Source organism: Ranitomeya variabilis, chromosome 1, assembly GCF_051348905.1.
Source record: "Ranitomeya variabilis isolate aRanVar5 chromosome 1, aRanVar5.hap1, whole genome shotgun sequence".
Taxonomy (NCBI): domain Eukaryota; kingdom Metazoa; phylum Chordata; class Amphibia; order Anura; family Dendrobatidae; genus Ranitomeya; species Ranitomeya variabilis.
This window is the reverse complement of record NC_135232.1, coordinates 474871446-474889352: the sequence shown is the minus strand read 5'-3', so window position 1 is coordinate 474889352 and position 17907 is coordinate 474871446. Positions and strand designations below refer to the sequence as shown.

Genomic DNA, 17907 nt, shown 5'->3' with positions numbered 1-17907 from the left:
TGGTCTGTAGGCCAATCGTCGCCTCTCTGCCAGTCCTGCAGTCCTCCTGCCATGTCTGCCCCGCAGGAAGCTTCTGACTCTCGGGATGGGAGCGCTCTCCCTCCCCCTGAGTGGGCCGTTGCTATCTCGCAGTCGGTCTCTGATTTGACTAAGGTATCTCAGTCCCTGGTCCAGGCGCTTGAACGTCTTCCACAGCCTTCAGCCACCAGCGCTCCGACCGTCTTCCATGGCGAGTCGGCCGCACCTGACCCTGAACCACAGGGAGACAAATCAGCCAGCCGCTCTAGAAAGATGACTCTGTCTGGCTCTTCGTCTGGTTCTCCAGGTCCCTCCGCAGCGCTCAAGCTGCTCTCCTCCTCCCAATTCCCCTCTTCGGAGGAGGACATTGGGTCTGATGTGGATTCCCAGTCCGGTTCTGACTCCGATTCAGACCAGACTTCTAGCATGCAGGCTGTCGTAGATAGTCTTATTTCGGCTATATCGCTAACCCTCAAACTAAAACAAGATGAGGTTTCCCCCCAGGATTCCTCTGTCTCCTTTAAGTGGGTGAAGCGTCCCTCTCGCTCCTTTCCTACCCATGAGGAGTTTGAGTCTACCCTGTCTAAACACTGGGAACATCCCGAAAAACGTTTTTCGGGTAGAAAACATCTGGACGTGCTCTATCCCTTTAGCACCGATCTTCTCTCCAAGTGGGCTGAATCTCCCAAGGTCGATCCACCGATCTCCCATCTTTCCTCCAAGACTGTTCTCTCCTTACCGGACGGCGCGTCGCTTAAGGACGCATCGGACAGACAAATTGAGGCGCTGGCCAAATCAGCTTTTGAGGCAACGGGTTCTTCCCTCTGCCCCAGCTTTGCTTCCACATGGGTGGCTAAGGCCATATCTGCCTGGGCCAAGATTCTCCGCCGAGGCATTTTGGCTTCGGCCTCCCCTACCGAGCTGGCTGACCTCGCCGACCAGATTAACCACTTAGGGAAATACCTTCTCACTGCCTCCTTAGATGCAGCAGCCTGTTCAACCAGGGCAAGCAGCAACATTGTCGCTATGCGCTGCATTCTTTGGCTCAAAACATGGAATGCAGATGCTACTTCCAAAAAGTCTCTCACCAACTTGGCGTTTCAAGGTTCCAGGCTTTTTGGCGCTCGTCTGGATCAAATTATCTTAGACGCGACTGGGGGCAAGAGTACCTCTCTCCCCCAGTCCAAGCCAAAACGCTTCTTTAACCCAAAGGCTCCTCGAACATTTCGCCCCTTTTGTCCGTTTACAGCCTCAGATTCCTCTTCGCAACAACAGCGACCCGCTACCACGGGTGAACGTAGAAAACCCTCTTACAAGCCAGCTCCCATGTGGAGATCCAGGGCTCCACCTCCCAGGTCTTCCGGACCTCGCTCCAACAGATACCTTTCCAAGTGACGGGTCGCCCCCACCTGGGAGTCTTTCCAGGGTGGGAGGCAGGCTTCTCTTCAAAGACGAAATGAACCCTTAAAAAATTTCCTTCAGACCAGATTATATTAACCCCTTAACGACCGCCGATACGCCTTTTAACGGCGGCCGCTAAGGGTACTTAATCCACAGCGCCGTTAATTAACGGCGCTGTGGAAAAAGTGAATAGCGCCCCCCCAGAGTCGGATTTCTCTGGGGTCTCGGTTGCCGAGGGTAGCCGAGACCCCAGAGAACATGATTCGGGGGGTTTTTACCGACCCCCGAGTTGCGATCGCCGGTAATTAACCGTTTACCGGCGGTCGCAACAAAAAAAAAAAACGCGATTTGCCGTTTAATTTCTCTGTCCTCCGATGTGATCGCACATCGGAGGACAGAGAAATGTGGTCCCCGATGGCCCCCAATAGCCCCCCAATACTTACCTACCTCCCCCGGTGCTCCTCGTGTCTCCCCATGGGCGCCGCCATCTTTTTTCCGGGAAAAAATGGCGGGCGCACGCGCAGTGCGCCCGGCACCCGGATGTTCTTTGGGGTCTCGGCTGCCGGGGGTAGCCGAGACCCCAAAGAACATGATCGGGGTCGGTTTGCACCGACCCCTGCTTTGCGATCGCCGGTAATTAACAGTTTACCGGCGACCGCAAAAAAAAGCGATCAGTTATTTCTCTGTCCTCTGATGTGATCGCACATCAGAGGACAGAGAAATAGGGGGATTCGGGGACCCTATCATACTCACCCGGGGTCCCTGGGTCCTCTTCTGTCTTCTCCTGCCAGCCGGCTTTTTCATCATGGCGGGCGCATGCGCAGTGCGCCCGCCATCTGCTGCCATCTGCCGGCCGGCAGGAGAAGACAAGTTGGGGCTAAAATTAGGGTTAGAGTTAGGGTTAGGGTTAGGGTTAGAGTTAGGGTTAGGGTTGGGGCTAAATTTAGGGTTAGGGTTAGGGTTAGGCTACTTTCACACTAGCGTTTTTTGGCTTCCGTCGCAATGCGTCGTTGGAGAAAAAACGCATCCTGCAAAAGTGCTTGCAGGATGCGTTTTTTCTCCATTGGCTTGCATTAGCGACGCATTGCGACGGATTGCCACATGTCGCATCCGTCGTGCGACGGATGCGTCGTGCTTCGGCGGACCGTCGACACAAAAAAAACTACATGTAACTTTTTTGTGCGACGTGTCCGCCATTTCCGACCGCGCATGCGTGGCCGGAACTCCGCCCCCGCCTCCCCGCACCTCACAATGGGGCAGCGGATGCGTTGAAAAAACAGCATCCGCTGCACCCGTTGTGCGGCGCTTACAACGCTAGCGTCGGTACGTCGGCCCGACACACTGCGATGGGCCGAGTACGACGCTAGTGTGAAAGTAGCCTTAGGCTTCTTTCACACTTGCGTCGGTACGGGGCGGTCGCAATGCGTCGGCCCGATGTACCGACGCACGTTGTGAAAATTGTGCACAACGTGGGCAGCAGATGCAGTTTTTCAACGCATCCGCTGCCCAGTCTATGTCCTGGGGAGGAGGGGGCAGAGTTACGGCCACGCATCCCCGGAAATGGCGGACGCGACGTACAAAAAAAAAAGGTTACATTGAACTTTTTTTGTGACGACGGGGGCTAAAGTTATGGTTAGGGTTGGGGCTAAAGTTAGGGTTGGGGCTAAAGTTAGGGTTAGAGTTGGGATTAGGGTTAGGGTTTGGATTAGGGTTGGGATTAGTGTTACGTTTGGGATTAGGGTTGGGATTAGGGTTAGGGTTGGGATTAGGGTTAGGGGTGTGTTGGATTTAGGGTTTTGATTAGGGTTATGGTTAGGGTTGAGATTAGGGCTGTTTTGGGGTTAGGGTTGTGATTATCGTTAGGGTTGTGATCAGGATTATGGATCGGGTTGAGATTAGGGTTAGGGCTGTGTTGGGGTTAGGGTTGGAGTTAGAATTGGGGGGTTTCCACTGTTTAGGTACATCAGGGGGTCTCCAAACACGACAGCCAATTTTGCGCTAAAAAAGTCAAATGGTACTCCCTCCCTTCTGAGCTCTGCCGTGCGCCCAAACAGTGGTTTACCCCCACATATGGGGCATCAGCGTACTCGGGATAAATTGGACAACAACTTTTGGGGTCCAATTTCTCCTGTTACCCTTGTGAAAATAAAAACTTGGGGGCTAAAAATCTTTTTTGTTGGAAAAAAATTTTTTTTTTTATTTTCACTACTCTGCATTATAAATTTCTGTGAAGCACTTGAGCTTTCAAAGTTCTCACCACATATCTAGATAAGTTCCTTAGGGGGTCTAGTTTCCAAAATTTGGTCACTTGTGGGGGTTTCTACTGTTTAGGTACATTAGGGGTCTGCAAACGCAACATAACGCCCGCAGACAATTCTATCAAAGTCTGCATTCCAAAATGGCGCTCCTTCCCTTCCGAGCTCTGCCGTGCGCCCAAACAGTGGTTTACCCCCACATATGGGGTACCAGCATACACAGGACAAATTGGACAACAACTTTTGGGGTCCAATTTCTCTTGTTACCCTTGTGAAAATAAAAATTTGGGGGCTAAAAAAATATTTTTTGTGGGAAAAAAAATATTTTTTATTTTCACGACTCTGCATTATAAACTTCTGTGAAGCACTTGGGCATTCAAAGTTCTCACCACATATCTAGATAAGTTCCTTGGGGGGTCTATTTTCCAAAATGGGGTCACTTGTTGGGGGTTTCTGCTGTTTAGGCACATCAGGGGCTCTCCAAACGCGACATGGCGTCCGATCTCAATTCCAGTCAATTTTGCATTGAAAAGTCAAATGGCGCTCCTTTGCTTCCGAGCTCAGCCATGCGCCCAAACAGTGGTTTACCCCCACATATGGGGTGTCGGCGTACTCAAGACAAATTGTACAACAGCTTCTGGGGTCCATTTTCTCCTGTTACCCTTGGTAAAATAAAAATTTGGAGGCAAAAAGATCATTTTTGTAGAAAAAATGCGATTTTTTTTTATTTTCACGGCTCTACGTTATAAAGTTCTGTGAAGCACCTGGGGGTTTAAAGTGCTCACCACACATCTAGATAAGTTCCTTAAGGGGTCTAGTTTCCAAAATGGTGTCATATGTGGGGGGTCTCTACTGTTTAGGCACATCAGCGGCTCTCCAAACGTGACATGGCGTCCGATCTCAATTCCAGCCAATTCTACATTGAAAAAGTAAAACGACACTCCTTCTCTTCCAAGCTCTGCGGTGCGCCCAAACAGTGGTTTACCCCCATATATGGGGTATCGACGTACTCAGGAGAAATTGCACAACAACTTTTGTGGTCTAATTTCTCCTGTTACCCTTGTGAAAATAAGAATTTGTGGGCGAAAAAATCATTTTTGTGAAAACAAATGCGATTTTTTATTTTCACGGCTCTACGTTATAAACTTCTGTGAAGCACTTGGGGGTTCAAAGTGCTCACCACACATCTAGATAAGTTCCTTGGGGGGTCTAGTTTCCAAAATGGTGTCACTTGTGGGGGGTTTCCACTGTTTAGGCACATTAGGGGCTCTCCAAACGCGACATGGCGTCCGATCTCAATTCCAGCCAATTCTGCATTGAAACAGTCAAACGGTGCTCCTTCACTTCCAAGCTCTGCGGTGCGCCCAAACAGTGGTTTACCTCCACATATGGGGTATCGGCGTACTCAGGAAAAATTGCACAACAAAATTTGTGGTTAAATTTCTGTTTTTACACTTGTGAAAATAAAAAAAAAAATGGTTCTGAAGTAAAATGTTTGCAAAAAAAAGTTAAATGTTCATTTTTTTCTTCCACATTGTTTTAGTTCCTGTGAAGTACGTAAAGGGTTAATAAACTTCTTGAATGTGGTTTTGAGCAGCTTGAGGGGTGCAGTTTTTAGAATGGTGTCACACTTGGTTATTTTCTATCATATAGACCCCTCAAAATCACTTCAAAGGTGATGTGGTCCCTAAAAAAAACATGGTGTTGTAAAAATGAGAAATTGCTGGTCAACTTTTAACCCTTATAACTCCCTAACAAAAAAAAAAATTGTTTCCAAAATTGTGCTGATGTAAAGTAGACATGTGAGAAATGTTATTTATTAACTATTTTTTGTGACATATCTCTCTGATTTAAGGGCATAAAAATACAAAGTTTGAAAATTGCAAAATTTTTTAAATTTTCGCCATATTTCCATTTTTTTCATAAATAATTGCAAGTAATATCGAAGAAATGTTACCACTAACTTGAAGTACAACATGTCACGAAAAAACAATCTCAGAATCAGCGGGATCCGATAAAGCGTTCCAGAGTTATAACCTCATAAAGTGACACTGGTCAGAATTGTAAAAATTGGCTCGGTCATTAAGTACCAAATTGGCTCTGTCACTAAGGGGTTAAATAAAATATATTTTTTATTAAAAATAAATTGCAATCACAAAAAACATCACCAAAACGTATGGAAATTTTTATTATTATTAAAATTGTATAATCTACAACAGATATTTATTTATTAAGCATATAAAACATACAACTATAGATAATATGTATCTCCTCCAATCGAGGTTTTCTTAGGGATAGATAAAAAAATATATAAAAATCCCGTATGTGCAAGACAGGGCAAGTCCAAACTGATCAGTATAATAAACATAAAAATATATATAATGCAGCAAATAATAATTTAATAATATAATATGTGATAAAAATCAGTCAAATAAATTTGTGAATAATATGTGTGTATATCCATATATACACACACACACCTATTGTGTGCAGCAAAATAAATCAATTCATAATAAAGTGCAATAGTGCAATAAAAAATAAATTGCATACAAAACAACCAGTGTGTCCACAAAAGTTGTGAGCCAAAAACAAAAAACAAATAATTATATATTACCCAGTAAAAGCGCTGCCAAATGTGCCAAAATATATTATGAATACTGACCAGTTAGGAGTACCACTGCCCTGCACACACCACTCCAACGCCATTTCGCTCACTGCTTCATCAGGGAGCGAACTCCCTGATGAAGCATATACACACATATTATTCACAAATTTATTTGACTGATTTTTATCACATATTATATTTTGTTTGATCCTTGGACACCCTGACCCGTCTCGGCTGGATTATCAACCGGACCAAATCCTCTCTGATTCCATCCCAACGACTGTCCTTCCTGGGCATGGTGTTCGACAAGAACTTAGCTCGGGTCTTCCTCCCAGAGGACAAGTTCTCAGTACTCCTCAAGGCGGTCCACCTTCTCAAACGGTGGACGTTGTCCTCCTCTCTCCTGAGAGGAAGATCATTTCTTCCCCTTCAGTGGCAGGTCATCACCACCGATGCCAGCCTTCCCGGGTGGGGAGCAGTCTTCCGACAACACACGGCTCAGGGCCGTTGGACCACCCAGGAAGCTCTCCTTCCCATCAACCTTCTGGAGATCAGGGCAATCTTCCTTGCGTTAATCCGCTGGCAGTCTCTTCTGTTGAATTTTCCCGTCCGCATCCAGTCAGACAATGCCACGGCCGTGGTGTACTTAAACCACCAGGGCGGGACACGCAGCAGCCAAGTAATGGCAGAAGTGGCAAAGATTCTTCGGTGGGCGGAACGCCACATTCCGGCCATATCAGCCGTCATATCCCCGGGGTCGAAAACTGGGCAGCCGACTTTCTCAGTCGCCAGGGCCTAGCAGCGGGCGAGTGGTCTCTCCACCCAGCAGTCTTCAATCAAATTTGCCTCCGCTGGGGTACGCCAGACGTCGATCTTATGGCGTCCCGGATGAACCACAAGGTCCCTCAGTTTGTCGCCAGGTCCCGGGATCCTCTTGCCGTCGGCCACGACGCCCTGGTAATTCCATGGTCCCAGTTTGTTTCCCTGCCTGTTCCCACCCCTCCCCTTGATTCCAAGGGTGGTAAAGAAGATCAAGTTGGAAGGGATTCCAGTCATACTGATAGCGCCGGACTGGCCAAGGCGGCCGTGGTACGCCAAGCTCGTAAACATGCTCGCGGACACTCCTTGGAGACTCCTGGATCGGCCAGATCTCCTTTCGCAGGGACCTCTTTACCACCAGAGTTCTCAGTCGCTGAGTTTAATGGCATGGCCGTTGAGGCTGCAGTCTTGAAAAACTCTGGTCTCTCTTCCCAGGTCATACAGACCATGATCAGAGCCAGAAAACCGGCTCCTTCCCGCATCTACCATAGGTACTGGAAAGCGTTCTTTCGCTGGTGCGAAACCAATGAAGTTTTTCCAATGTCCTTTTCTCTTCCGGATCTTCTCGGTTTCCTCCAGTCTGGTCTCGATTCGGGCTTATCCCTCAGCACTCTCAAGGGACAAGTGTCCGCTCTGTCGATTCTCTTCCAGAGTGACCTTTCCTCCATTCACCAGGTTCGGACTTTTCTACAGGGAGTTGCGCATATCGCCCCTCCTTTCCATCCTCCCTTGGAACCTTGGGACCTTAACCTGGTCCTTGGCGCTCTTCAGGCTGCTCCCTTTGAGCCTCTTCATGACGTGCCCTTTTCCCTTCTCTATTGGAAGGTCGCCTTCCTCATTGCCATTACATCCATCAGGAGGGTCTCCGAGTTGGCAGCCCTGTCATGTCGTTCCCCTTTCCTGATTCTTCATCAGGATAAGGTCGTTCTTCGACCGGTTCCTGAATTCCTTCCCAAGGTGGTCTCGGCTTTTCACATCAACAAAGACATTGTCCTTCCATCATTTTGCCCTTCTCCGGCTCATCCTTTGGAGAAGTCTCTTCACAAGCTTGACGTGGTCAGGGCCATTCAGGTCTATCTTTCTAGAACCGCTCCCTTCCGTCAATCCGATTCTCTCCTTGTCGTTTCTGAAGGTCGTCGGAAGGGCTTTCAAGCGTCTAAATCCACCATTTCGCGCTGGATTCGCTCGGCAATTTCAGAATCGTACCATGTTCATGAGGCACGTCCTCCCCCGGGGGTGCGAGCTCACTCCACCAGAGCTGTCGGAGCTTCTTGGGCTGTTCGCCACCAGGCCTCCGCCTTACAAGTTTGCAAGGCCGCAACCTGGTCGTCTTTGCACACGTTTACGAGATTCTATCGGGTTCATACCCAAGCCTCGTCCGATGCAGGTCTTGGTAGGAAGGTACTGCAGGCGGCGGTCGCACACCGGCCGACCTGAGACCTTTTCTCTTTTCCTTTCTACCCACCCTTTTCCGGGACTGCTTTTGGACGTCCCATGGTTGTCCTGTGTCCCCCAATGAAGCGATAAAGAAAGAGGGATTTTTGGTACTTACCGTAAAATCTCTTTCTTGGAGCCTTCATTGGGGGACACAGCACCCTCCCTACTGGTTTGTTCTGGTACCGTGTTTGGGGCCTGGAGACCCTAGTTGAGTTGGTACTTTTACTGTTATGAGTTCTGTCGCTTCTCCTACTGCTTTTTGCACTAACTGAGGTGCTTGGTGCCTGTCGGTGGGTGTATACTGCCGGGGAGGAGCTACGCCTTTTTCCTTTTTTGCATAGTGTCAGCCTCCTAGCAGCAGCAGCATACACCCATGGTTGTCCTGTGTCCCCCAATGAAGGCTCCAAGAAAGAGATTTTACGGTAAGTACCAAAAATCCCTCTTTTCTGTTCCATTTTCTCCTGTTACCCTTGTGAAAATAAAAAAGTTGGGGTCTAAAGTAAGTTTTTAGTGAAAAAGTTAAATTTTAATTTTTTCCTTCCACATTGTTTAAGTTCTCGTGAAGCACCTGAATTGTTAATAAACCTTTTGAATGTGATTTTGCACACCTTGAGCGGTGCAGTTTTTAGAATGGTGTCACTTTTGGGTATTTTCTGTCATATGGGCCCCTCAGAGTCACTTCAAATGTGAGGTGGTCCCTAAAAAAATTGTTTTGTAAACTTTGTTGGGAAACTGAGAAATCATTGGTCAACTTTTAACCCTTATAACATCCTAACAAAAATATGTTTCCAAAATTGCTCTGATGTAAAGTAGACATGTGGGAAATATTTTTTTTATTAACTTTTTTGTGTGACACAAATCTCTGATTTAAGGGCAAAAAAATGAAAAGTTTGAAAATTGTGAAATTTTTGCCAAATTTCCGATTTTTTTGATAAACGCAAGTCATATCGAACAAATTTTACCATTATTAGGAAGTACAATATGTCATGAATCAGTGCGATCAGTTGAAGCGTTCCAGAGTTAACACCTCATAAAGTGACAGTGGTCAGAATTGTAAATATTGGCCTGGTCATTAAGGGTCAAAATTGGCTTGGTCACTTATTGGTTAAATCTGAAGCGTGTCAATTTTTTCAGCATTTTTTGTTGCAGATTTCATCCATATTAATGAGTGGGGAAAATCTGCAGGAAACACACATCTAAGAAAAATATATATCAAAAACACACCCAGTTCACTCAGCATTTTTCCTAACAAGACATACAGAAACGGTGCACACTTTTCTGTTCCAGATACTTAATGTGTGTACATAAATCTGCACCTAATCTGCAAGTCAAAATAACCAGTGTGTGCTTGAGATTTCAGGATTCTTATTCACTTTGCTGTCATCAGGAAACCATTCAGGTTTTGTGATAAATCTAGACAAAGAAAAACCATGACAAAAACGCAGCATGTGCACACTACCTACTAAAAATGGTTATTTTTATTTATAAGTATATGGATAACTTCACCATTTAATTGGAAATCTTGTTTAAATGGTGATTATGATAATGATATTATGATGAATATTTAGAACATGAGAATAAATTAGACTTTGAAGATCTGGACGGGAGCCATAGGAATAGACCAGACCACCTCTTGGCTGGTAGAATAAGTCCCCTTATGATCACTGTGAAATGGTTTATCTCCAGCAATGTATGCAAAGCAGACTGGCAGAAATAGTATATTTTGGGTCTAAAAGAAAGCGTGTAGACATGTTCACAGTACACCCGAGTTCGTAAGAAACCACTCATTATATTCTGGACTCCCTGTGCCAATGATATGTATTGTATTATGATCCGAATATGCTATGGGCATAGGCATTGTTCTAAAGCCATTAATTTTCATCGCATGACGTGCTGTAAATTGAAAAGTAAGACTTTCATAAGATAGGAATAGTGTACAAGAAGGCAATGTGTATACTTTTATTTCTTCTCATTCATGATTTTCCAAAGACAGGGGCTGTCCACCTACAAGGAGCTGTGTGCACTGGCTAGTGATCTTAGCCAACCAGATCTCGTGTACAAGTTTATGAATTTGGCTAACCACCATGCTATGTGGAACTCAAGGAAGGTAAGAGCCTTCATTTGTAGGTACATTTTAGAGTTTCTCCTAGAGTACTTGTTTTCAGAGCACACTACCGGTTTCACTGGCAAACCCTCACTCCATTCAAGAGTTACCATTATTCGACTCCTCAACCCATATTTTTACCTTTATTTGTCCTGTCCTTGGATCTGTCTGCATGTATAACTACTAATGTCCAGTACAAGTTAGGCACATACAAAACAGGAGCTTCACCCATACTTGCCACTTGGCTAAAAATTAAAGTGCATTTTGGAGTAAAACCATGTGCAGTTACTCCTGTGTGGTACGTGGCTAAACAACTTCACCGGTGAAGTGAACATCACTCATTATCTAGTGACAATGGCACTTGTCATGGGGTGGTGGTGTACAATCGGCAACAAGTGAACTTTTGGTCCTGAAGTTGGCGTGCTGAAAAAAGAGAAAATGAGCAAACATAAGGATCTGAGTAACTTTTATAATGACCACATTGTGAGGGCAAGTTGACTGGGTCACGCCATCTTCAAAATGGTAGATCTTGTGGGGTGATCCCAGTATGCTGTGGATAATATTAATGAAAAGTAGTCCAAAGACATCCAGCAAACCAATAAGTCATGAGCACCCAAGGCTTATTGATGGGCTTCAAAGCAAAGGCTAGACCTTCCTGTCCTGTCTCACAGAAACACATTGCTAAAGGAGTTAATGCTGTCTATGATAGGTCTCAGAACAAAAAGCAAAGCGGGTTGCTGCACATGGGGGCTGCATTGTATACACCTGTCCATTGCCCAAAGCACCTACAAATGAGTATGGAAACTTCAAATCTGTACAAAGAGGAATGAAAGTAGGTGACCTGAATCTTCTATTTTACATTGTGTGGACATTCTGGTGTACGGCCTCTGTTTGCAGAGCAATGCCCTAAAGGTGGCCACAGTTGTGACTGACGTTATTTTGTAGATACCACTAAAACAGTTTCCACCTTCTGCATACCCTGACGGAAGCTAAAGCTGTTTTTCCTTACGATTTACCCTATTCATTGCACATATTTGTGTAATTAAAAGTGGAATCTTATCTGCTTGTATTTTTCCTCTTTCTGTTTAGGGTGCAGCATTTGGCTTCAATGTGATTGCCACCAGAGCTGGAGAACAGCTTGCTCCTTTTATGTCACAGCTGGTCCCACGTTTGTATCGCTATCAGTTTGACCCCAACACTGGAATCCGTCAGGCTATGACTAGTATTTGGAATGCTCTAGTCACTGACAAGGCTACGGTGAGTCTATGCTAATGCGAAGCAGGGGGTCACCTATGAGCAAGACACAAAACGTCAGCATTAATGGCTAATGGACCAAGATCAATAAGCAATTTTTCACAATTTTGTTCTCTACAAAAAGATTTTCAGGTTTTCCTTAACACTTAAAACTTTACTGTATTACATGTCTAACATGTTGTTTTTCATTATAAAATGTCATACATCGATGGTCTTTTTATAAAACTAGAATTTGGTATATTTCTAAAATGTTAATGCTCAGAATAATCTGTTGAAAGTTGTTCAAAGTTGTAAAACTGTCACATTCTTTCCAGGTGGATAAGTACCTGACAGAAATTCTTCAAGATTTAATAAATAATCTTACAAGTAACCTATGGAGGATCCGTGAATCCAGGTATGTAGTTAGGTTGTATGAATCAAGCAAGTCGCTGCTTTACCATTAAATGATCAGTTATTTCAGCAAACTGGGAGTAAATAAATCTAAAAGTGAGTATAAGAAACATTGTAATGTACAGTATCTTATTGGAGAAGTGTCCTTCTTTCTACACTTATAAACCACTTCTTCTCCTGCCTCGTGAACGCTATAAAACAGCTAAGATTTATCCTTCTCACGACTGACTGCCAGCTCACTTAGGGGTGAGAATAGAGCTGTCTATAAAAGTGTACAGAGAGGTGAGGGGGAGAGCAGAGAGAGAACAGCGCTGCTGATTTCTAGCAAGTGGTATAGCTCACCCCAAAGCTGGATACACGGCAACACTGCTGAGTACTTATGTCCTCCACACTACTGCTGATTCTGAACTTCAAACCGACAGTAGAGATTTAATCCCATGTGTCTCTGTGTATTGTGTCAATGTAAAACATAGAAAGAGGGCATGAAGAGAGGACAGCTGATGGAAAATACAGGATGTAAGTCGAATAATAACCAGAAATAGTGTTATTCCTCATGTACAGACACATTAAGCGGAACATAACCGCATGAATCAGATACTGGTTATAAAATCTCAGCCGTGTATGTTTGACTCTGAAACGCTGCAGTGTTACAGGGAAAAACATAGAGAAAGACCTTTCAATCCATGGCAGGGGGTGGGGAGAAGGAGACGGTGAACCGCCCGTCTGACTGGTCAAACATGACTGGCTGTGATGATACAGCTAGTGACTGATACTTGCTGCCTTTGGTTCGGGCAGCATGTATCTGCTGACAGGTTCTATTCTACGGCTAGCCTGAATCATCTATGCGTTGCCTTGTCATCTATGCGTTAAATCTTGTTTGTACACATTACTACATAATGTGACCTACTGCCAGAGCAAATGTAACCCATATATATCAATTTAACTAAAATATCTTTAAATTTACTAATATTAAAGAATCTACTGATTGCTTGTTATCCGAGAAGTCCTAATAAAAACTGTGCACTTGGTATTGTTGATAGTAGTAGTGGAATTTGTGTTGTTTGCCCTTTGTTTCAGCTGTTTAGCATTAAATGACTTACTACGTGGACGTCAGCTTGACGATGTTGTCGACAAACTTCCTGAGATATGGGAGACGCTCTTCAGAGTCCAAGATGATATAAAGGTAAACTTGTTTTGTGGGTGTGATACTCGGCTATGTGGCACACAGCACTTTATGCACAGGCACCCAACAATTCAAACACTGGTTTATTGTAGTGTCCCATGAGGGCTATTCGTGAGTTCAGTAATTGACTTCCATTTTCATACAGTCTCCTGTACCATTATTATTATTTATTATTATAGCGCCATTTATTCCATGGCGCTTTACATGTGAGGAGGGGTATACATAGTAAAAACAAGTACAATAATCTTGAACAATACAAGTCACAACTGGTACAGGAGAGAGGACCCTGCCTGCGAAGGCTCACAATCTACAAGGGATGGGTGAGGATACAGTAGGTGAGGATAGAGCTGGTCGTGCAGTGGTTTGGTTGATCGGTGGTTACTGCAGGTTGTAGGCTTGTCGGAAGAGGTGGGTCTTCAGGTTCTTTTTGAAGGTTTCGATGGTAGGTGAGAGTCTGATATGTTGTGGTAGAGAGTGCCAGAGTAGGGGTGATGCGTGAGAGAAATCTTGTATGCGATTGTGGGAAGAGGAGATAAGAGGGGAGTAGAGAAGGAGATCTTGTGAGGATCGGAGGCTGCGTGCAGGAGATCTTGTGAGGATCGGAGGCTGCGTGCAGGAAAGTACCAGTCACAGACGAGACGAGGTCACAGATGTATGGAGGAGACAGGTTGTGGATGGCTTTGTATGTCACGGTTAGGGTTTTGTACTGGAGTCTCTGGGCAATGGGGAGCCAGTGAAGGGATTGACAGAGGGGAGAGGCTGGGGAATAGTGGGGGGACAGGTGGATTAGTCAGGCAGCAGAGTTTAGAATAGATTGGAGGGGTGCGAAAGTGTTAGAGGGGAGGCCACAGAGCAGGAGGTTAGAGTAGTCGAGGCGGGAGATGATGAGGGCATGTACTAGGGTTTTTGCAGACTCTTGGGTTAGGAATGTACTGATCCATGAAATTTTTTTGAGTTGAAGGCGGCAGGAAGTGGAAAGGGCTTGTATATGTGGTTTGAAGGAGAGATCAGAGTCAAGGATTACCCCGAGACAACGATCTTTTGGGACTGGGGAGAGTGGGCAGCCGTTTACTGTAATGGAAGCAGGGAGCAGGAAGATAGATGGGAGGACAGTTCAAAGATGGACGTGTTGTTCCAGTAGTTTTGAGGCATAGGGGAGAAGTGATATAGGGCGATAGCTTGATACAGAGGATGGGTCAAGAGAGAGCTTTTTGAGGATAGGTGTGATTGAGGCATGTTTAAAGCTTGAGGGGAAAATACCAGTTGTTAGTGATAGGTTGAAGAGATGGGTTAGGGTTGGGAAGAAGACTGTGGCGAGGTTTGGGATAAAGTGGGAAGGGATCGGGTCAAGTGCACAGGTGGTGAGATGCGATCTTGAGAGTAGAGTGGAGAGTCAATCTTCTGTAATGGTGGAGAAGTTGGTTTTGGAGGTGGAGGGCTGGGTAGTTGGGAGGAAGGGCTCTGGGGGTTGTCGACTAAAACTGTCTCTGATGTTCTCAATCTTCCGCTTGAAAAATGAGGCAAAGTCTTCAGCTGAGATGTCTATTTGTATTCACATTCTTGCTGTTTTCCTTTATTTCTCACCAGGAGTCAGTCCGGAAAGCAGCAGAACTGGCTTTGAAAACTTTAAGCAAGGTATACTCCTGTTTTCACCATTATCCTTGTAAAATACCATGTATGCTTGTCAACTGACTTGTAATTAGTGATTGGTCGCGCACGGCTCGCCGCGACCAATCAGCGATATTGGCGCGGTATTTAAACACCGCTTCGGTCATTGGTCGTGCCCGGCCGGCCGCGACCAATCAGCGACAGGCGCAGTCCAGCCGCGAATTGGCGCCAGATTTGAACCACGCTTCGCTGATCGGCCAGCCGGGTGCGTCCAATCAGCGATATTGGCGCGGAATTTAACCCCCACTCACAGCGCGACTTACATACATATTCTAGAATACCCGATGCGTTAGAATCGGGCCACCATCTAGTTTTCATATAATTGGTAAGATCATGGTAAAATGGGGGATGTTGGACATCTCCCTGTCGTGTATTGTCCGAGTACTGTCTCCAATCTATCCTTGTTTGAGATGTTTCACAAAGGCTCCTATTACAGTTACTGATCATGGACACGCAGGTTCTATACTGGTAGCCTGCTAGTTTATTTAATAGGAATGGGAGTAAATGGCCTTGAACTGGTTGAATATCCCGACCAAGCATATTTTTGGAGTTTTTTTTACACGCAGCTTAAAGAGCTGTAAATATTGTTCTCTTTGAAATATTCATGTAATTTTTGCATCTTTTGTCGTGATACATAGGGCTTCATTTTTATGTTACTGTCGTATTCTGTTTTTTATGACCACAAAGGACTAACAAAATTCCTTTAAAAATGTATTCCATAGTCTGTAGCAAATATTTGTGTATATCGGACATGTTTTATTTTTAAGGGGAGGGTCTAGTGTTTTTTTTTATGTATTCATTTTATTTCTCATGTATCTTACACATTGTGCTTCCCGTAAGTTCATAAAAGACCTTTTGGAGGGCATTTCACTATAACTGGGGCTAGTATATTAGCCCCAAATATAAGGGAAATGCAACCTAAAGGCTACATAGCAGAGCTTTCTGGTTCTCCGATGACCCAGCAGCCCCTGCACCCTACCTATACACTGCGCCCTACCTATACACTGGGTCCTACCTATACACTGGGTCCTACCTATACACTGGGTCCTACCTATACACTGGGTCCTACCTATACACTGGGTCCTACCTATACACTGGGTCCTACCTATACACTGGGTCCTACCTATACACTGGGTCCTACCTATACACTGTGCCCTACCTATACACTGCGCCCTACCTATACACTGCGCCCTACCTATACACTGCGCCCTACCTTTACACTGCGCCCTACCTTTACACTGCGCCCTACCTTTACACTGCGCCCTACCTTTACACTGCGCCCTACCTTTACACTGCGCCCTACCTTTACACTGCGCCCTACCTTTACACTGCGCCCTTCCTATACACTGCGCCCTACCTATACACACCCTTGTTTGGTGCTGTGTAAACAGCGATGGAGAAGGTCTATTGCCATCTGTGCCTTCTCTATGAGGGACTCATGTAACTGGGCTACTACTTGTATGCAGTGATGTTTTAGAGCCTGGACGTTTAGAGTCCAAGCAGTCCAGAGGCAGTTAAAGAAGAATAATTACAGACTTTTTACTTAAATATTTACAGATGGAGGGAACACCTATTGTTCTGCTGGATAAGGCTTTCTTAGGTTATCCAATGAAAACTTTTTTATTTTTCCTTCAATATAGCCATCGGAGGGCTTGTTTTTATTTACTGTGTTCACTAAATGCTATAACTTACCTGCCAAAAGGTTGTCTAGGTCATTAAGAGTACATAGATACCAAACATGAATAGGTTCTTTTTAAGTGGTGAAAAAAAAAATCAGAAATTTGTAGGAAAAAAAATATTCTCTTATGTCGCCATTTTCCGAAACCAGTAGCGTTTCGATTTTTTAGGATCTAGGGCTCGGTGATGGCTTATTTTTTTTGTGCCCTGAGATAACGTTTTTATTGATACTACTAGATGGTGGCCCGATTCTAACGCATCGGGTATTCTAGAATGCACAGCCACGTAGTATATAACAGCCCACGTAGTACATAACACACCCCATGTATATAGCATAGCCAAGTAGTATATTGCACAGCCACGTAGTATATAGCACAGCCACGTAGTATATAACACAGCCCACGCAGTATGTAACACAGCCCACGTAGTATATAGCACAGCCACTCAGTATATAGCACAGCCACGCAGTATATAACTCAGCCCACGTAGTATATAGCACAGCCCACGCAGTATATAACACAGCCCATGCAGTATATAACACAGCCCACGTAGTATATAACATAGCCCACGTAGTATACAACACAGCCCACGTAGTATATAACACAGCCCACGTAGTATATAACACAGCCCACGTAGTATATAGCACAGCCCACGCAGTATATAACACAGCCCACGCAGTATATAACACAGCCCACGCAGTATATAACACAGCCCACGTAGTATATAACACAGCCCACGTAGTATTTAACAGCCCACGTGGTATATAACACAGCCCACGTAGTATATAGCACAGCCCACGTAGTATATAACACAGCCCACGTAGTATATAACACAGCCCACGTAGTATATAACACAGCCCACGTAGTATATAACACAGCCCACGTAGTATATAACGCAGCCCACGTAGTATATAACGCAGCCCACGTAGTATATAACACAGCCCACGTAGTATATAACACAGCCCACGTAGTATTTAACAGCCCACGTGGTATATAACACAGCCCACGTAGTATATAGCACAGCCCACGTAGTATATAGCACAGCCCACGTAGTATATAACACAGCCCACGTAGTATATAACACAGCCCAAGTAGTA

The 17907-nt window shown here is 45.0% G+C and overlaps 1 protein-coding gene across 1 annotated transcript in view; it reads left to right on the top strand.

The window, feature by feature from the left end:
- Positions 1-17907, top strand: part of ECPAS (Ecm29 proteasome adaptor and scaffold) — a 142019-nt gene that overhangs the window by 92912 nt on the left and 31200 nt on the right. Inside the window, exons 29-33 of the mRNA XM_077250898.1 lie at positions 10525-10642; positions 11729-11896; positions 12208-12287; positions 13361-13466; positions 15054-15101. Of these exons, the coding sequence (XP_077107013.1) occupies positions 10525-10642; positions 11729-11896; positions 12208-12287; positions 13361-13466; positions 15054-15101 (520 nt within the window). The remainder of the gene's footprint in view (positions 1-10524; positions 10643-11728; positions 11897-12207; positions 12288-13360; positions 13467-15053; positions 15102-17907) is intronic.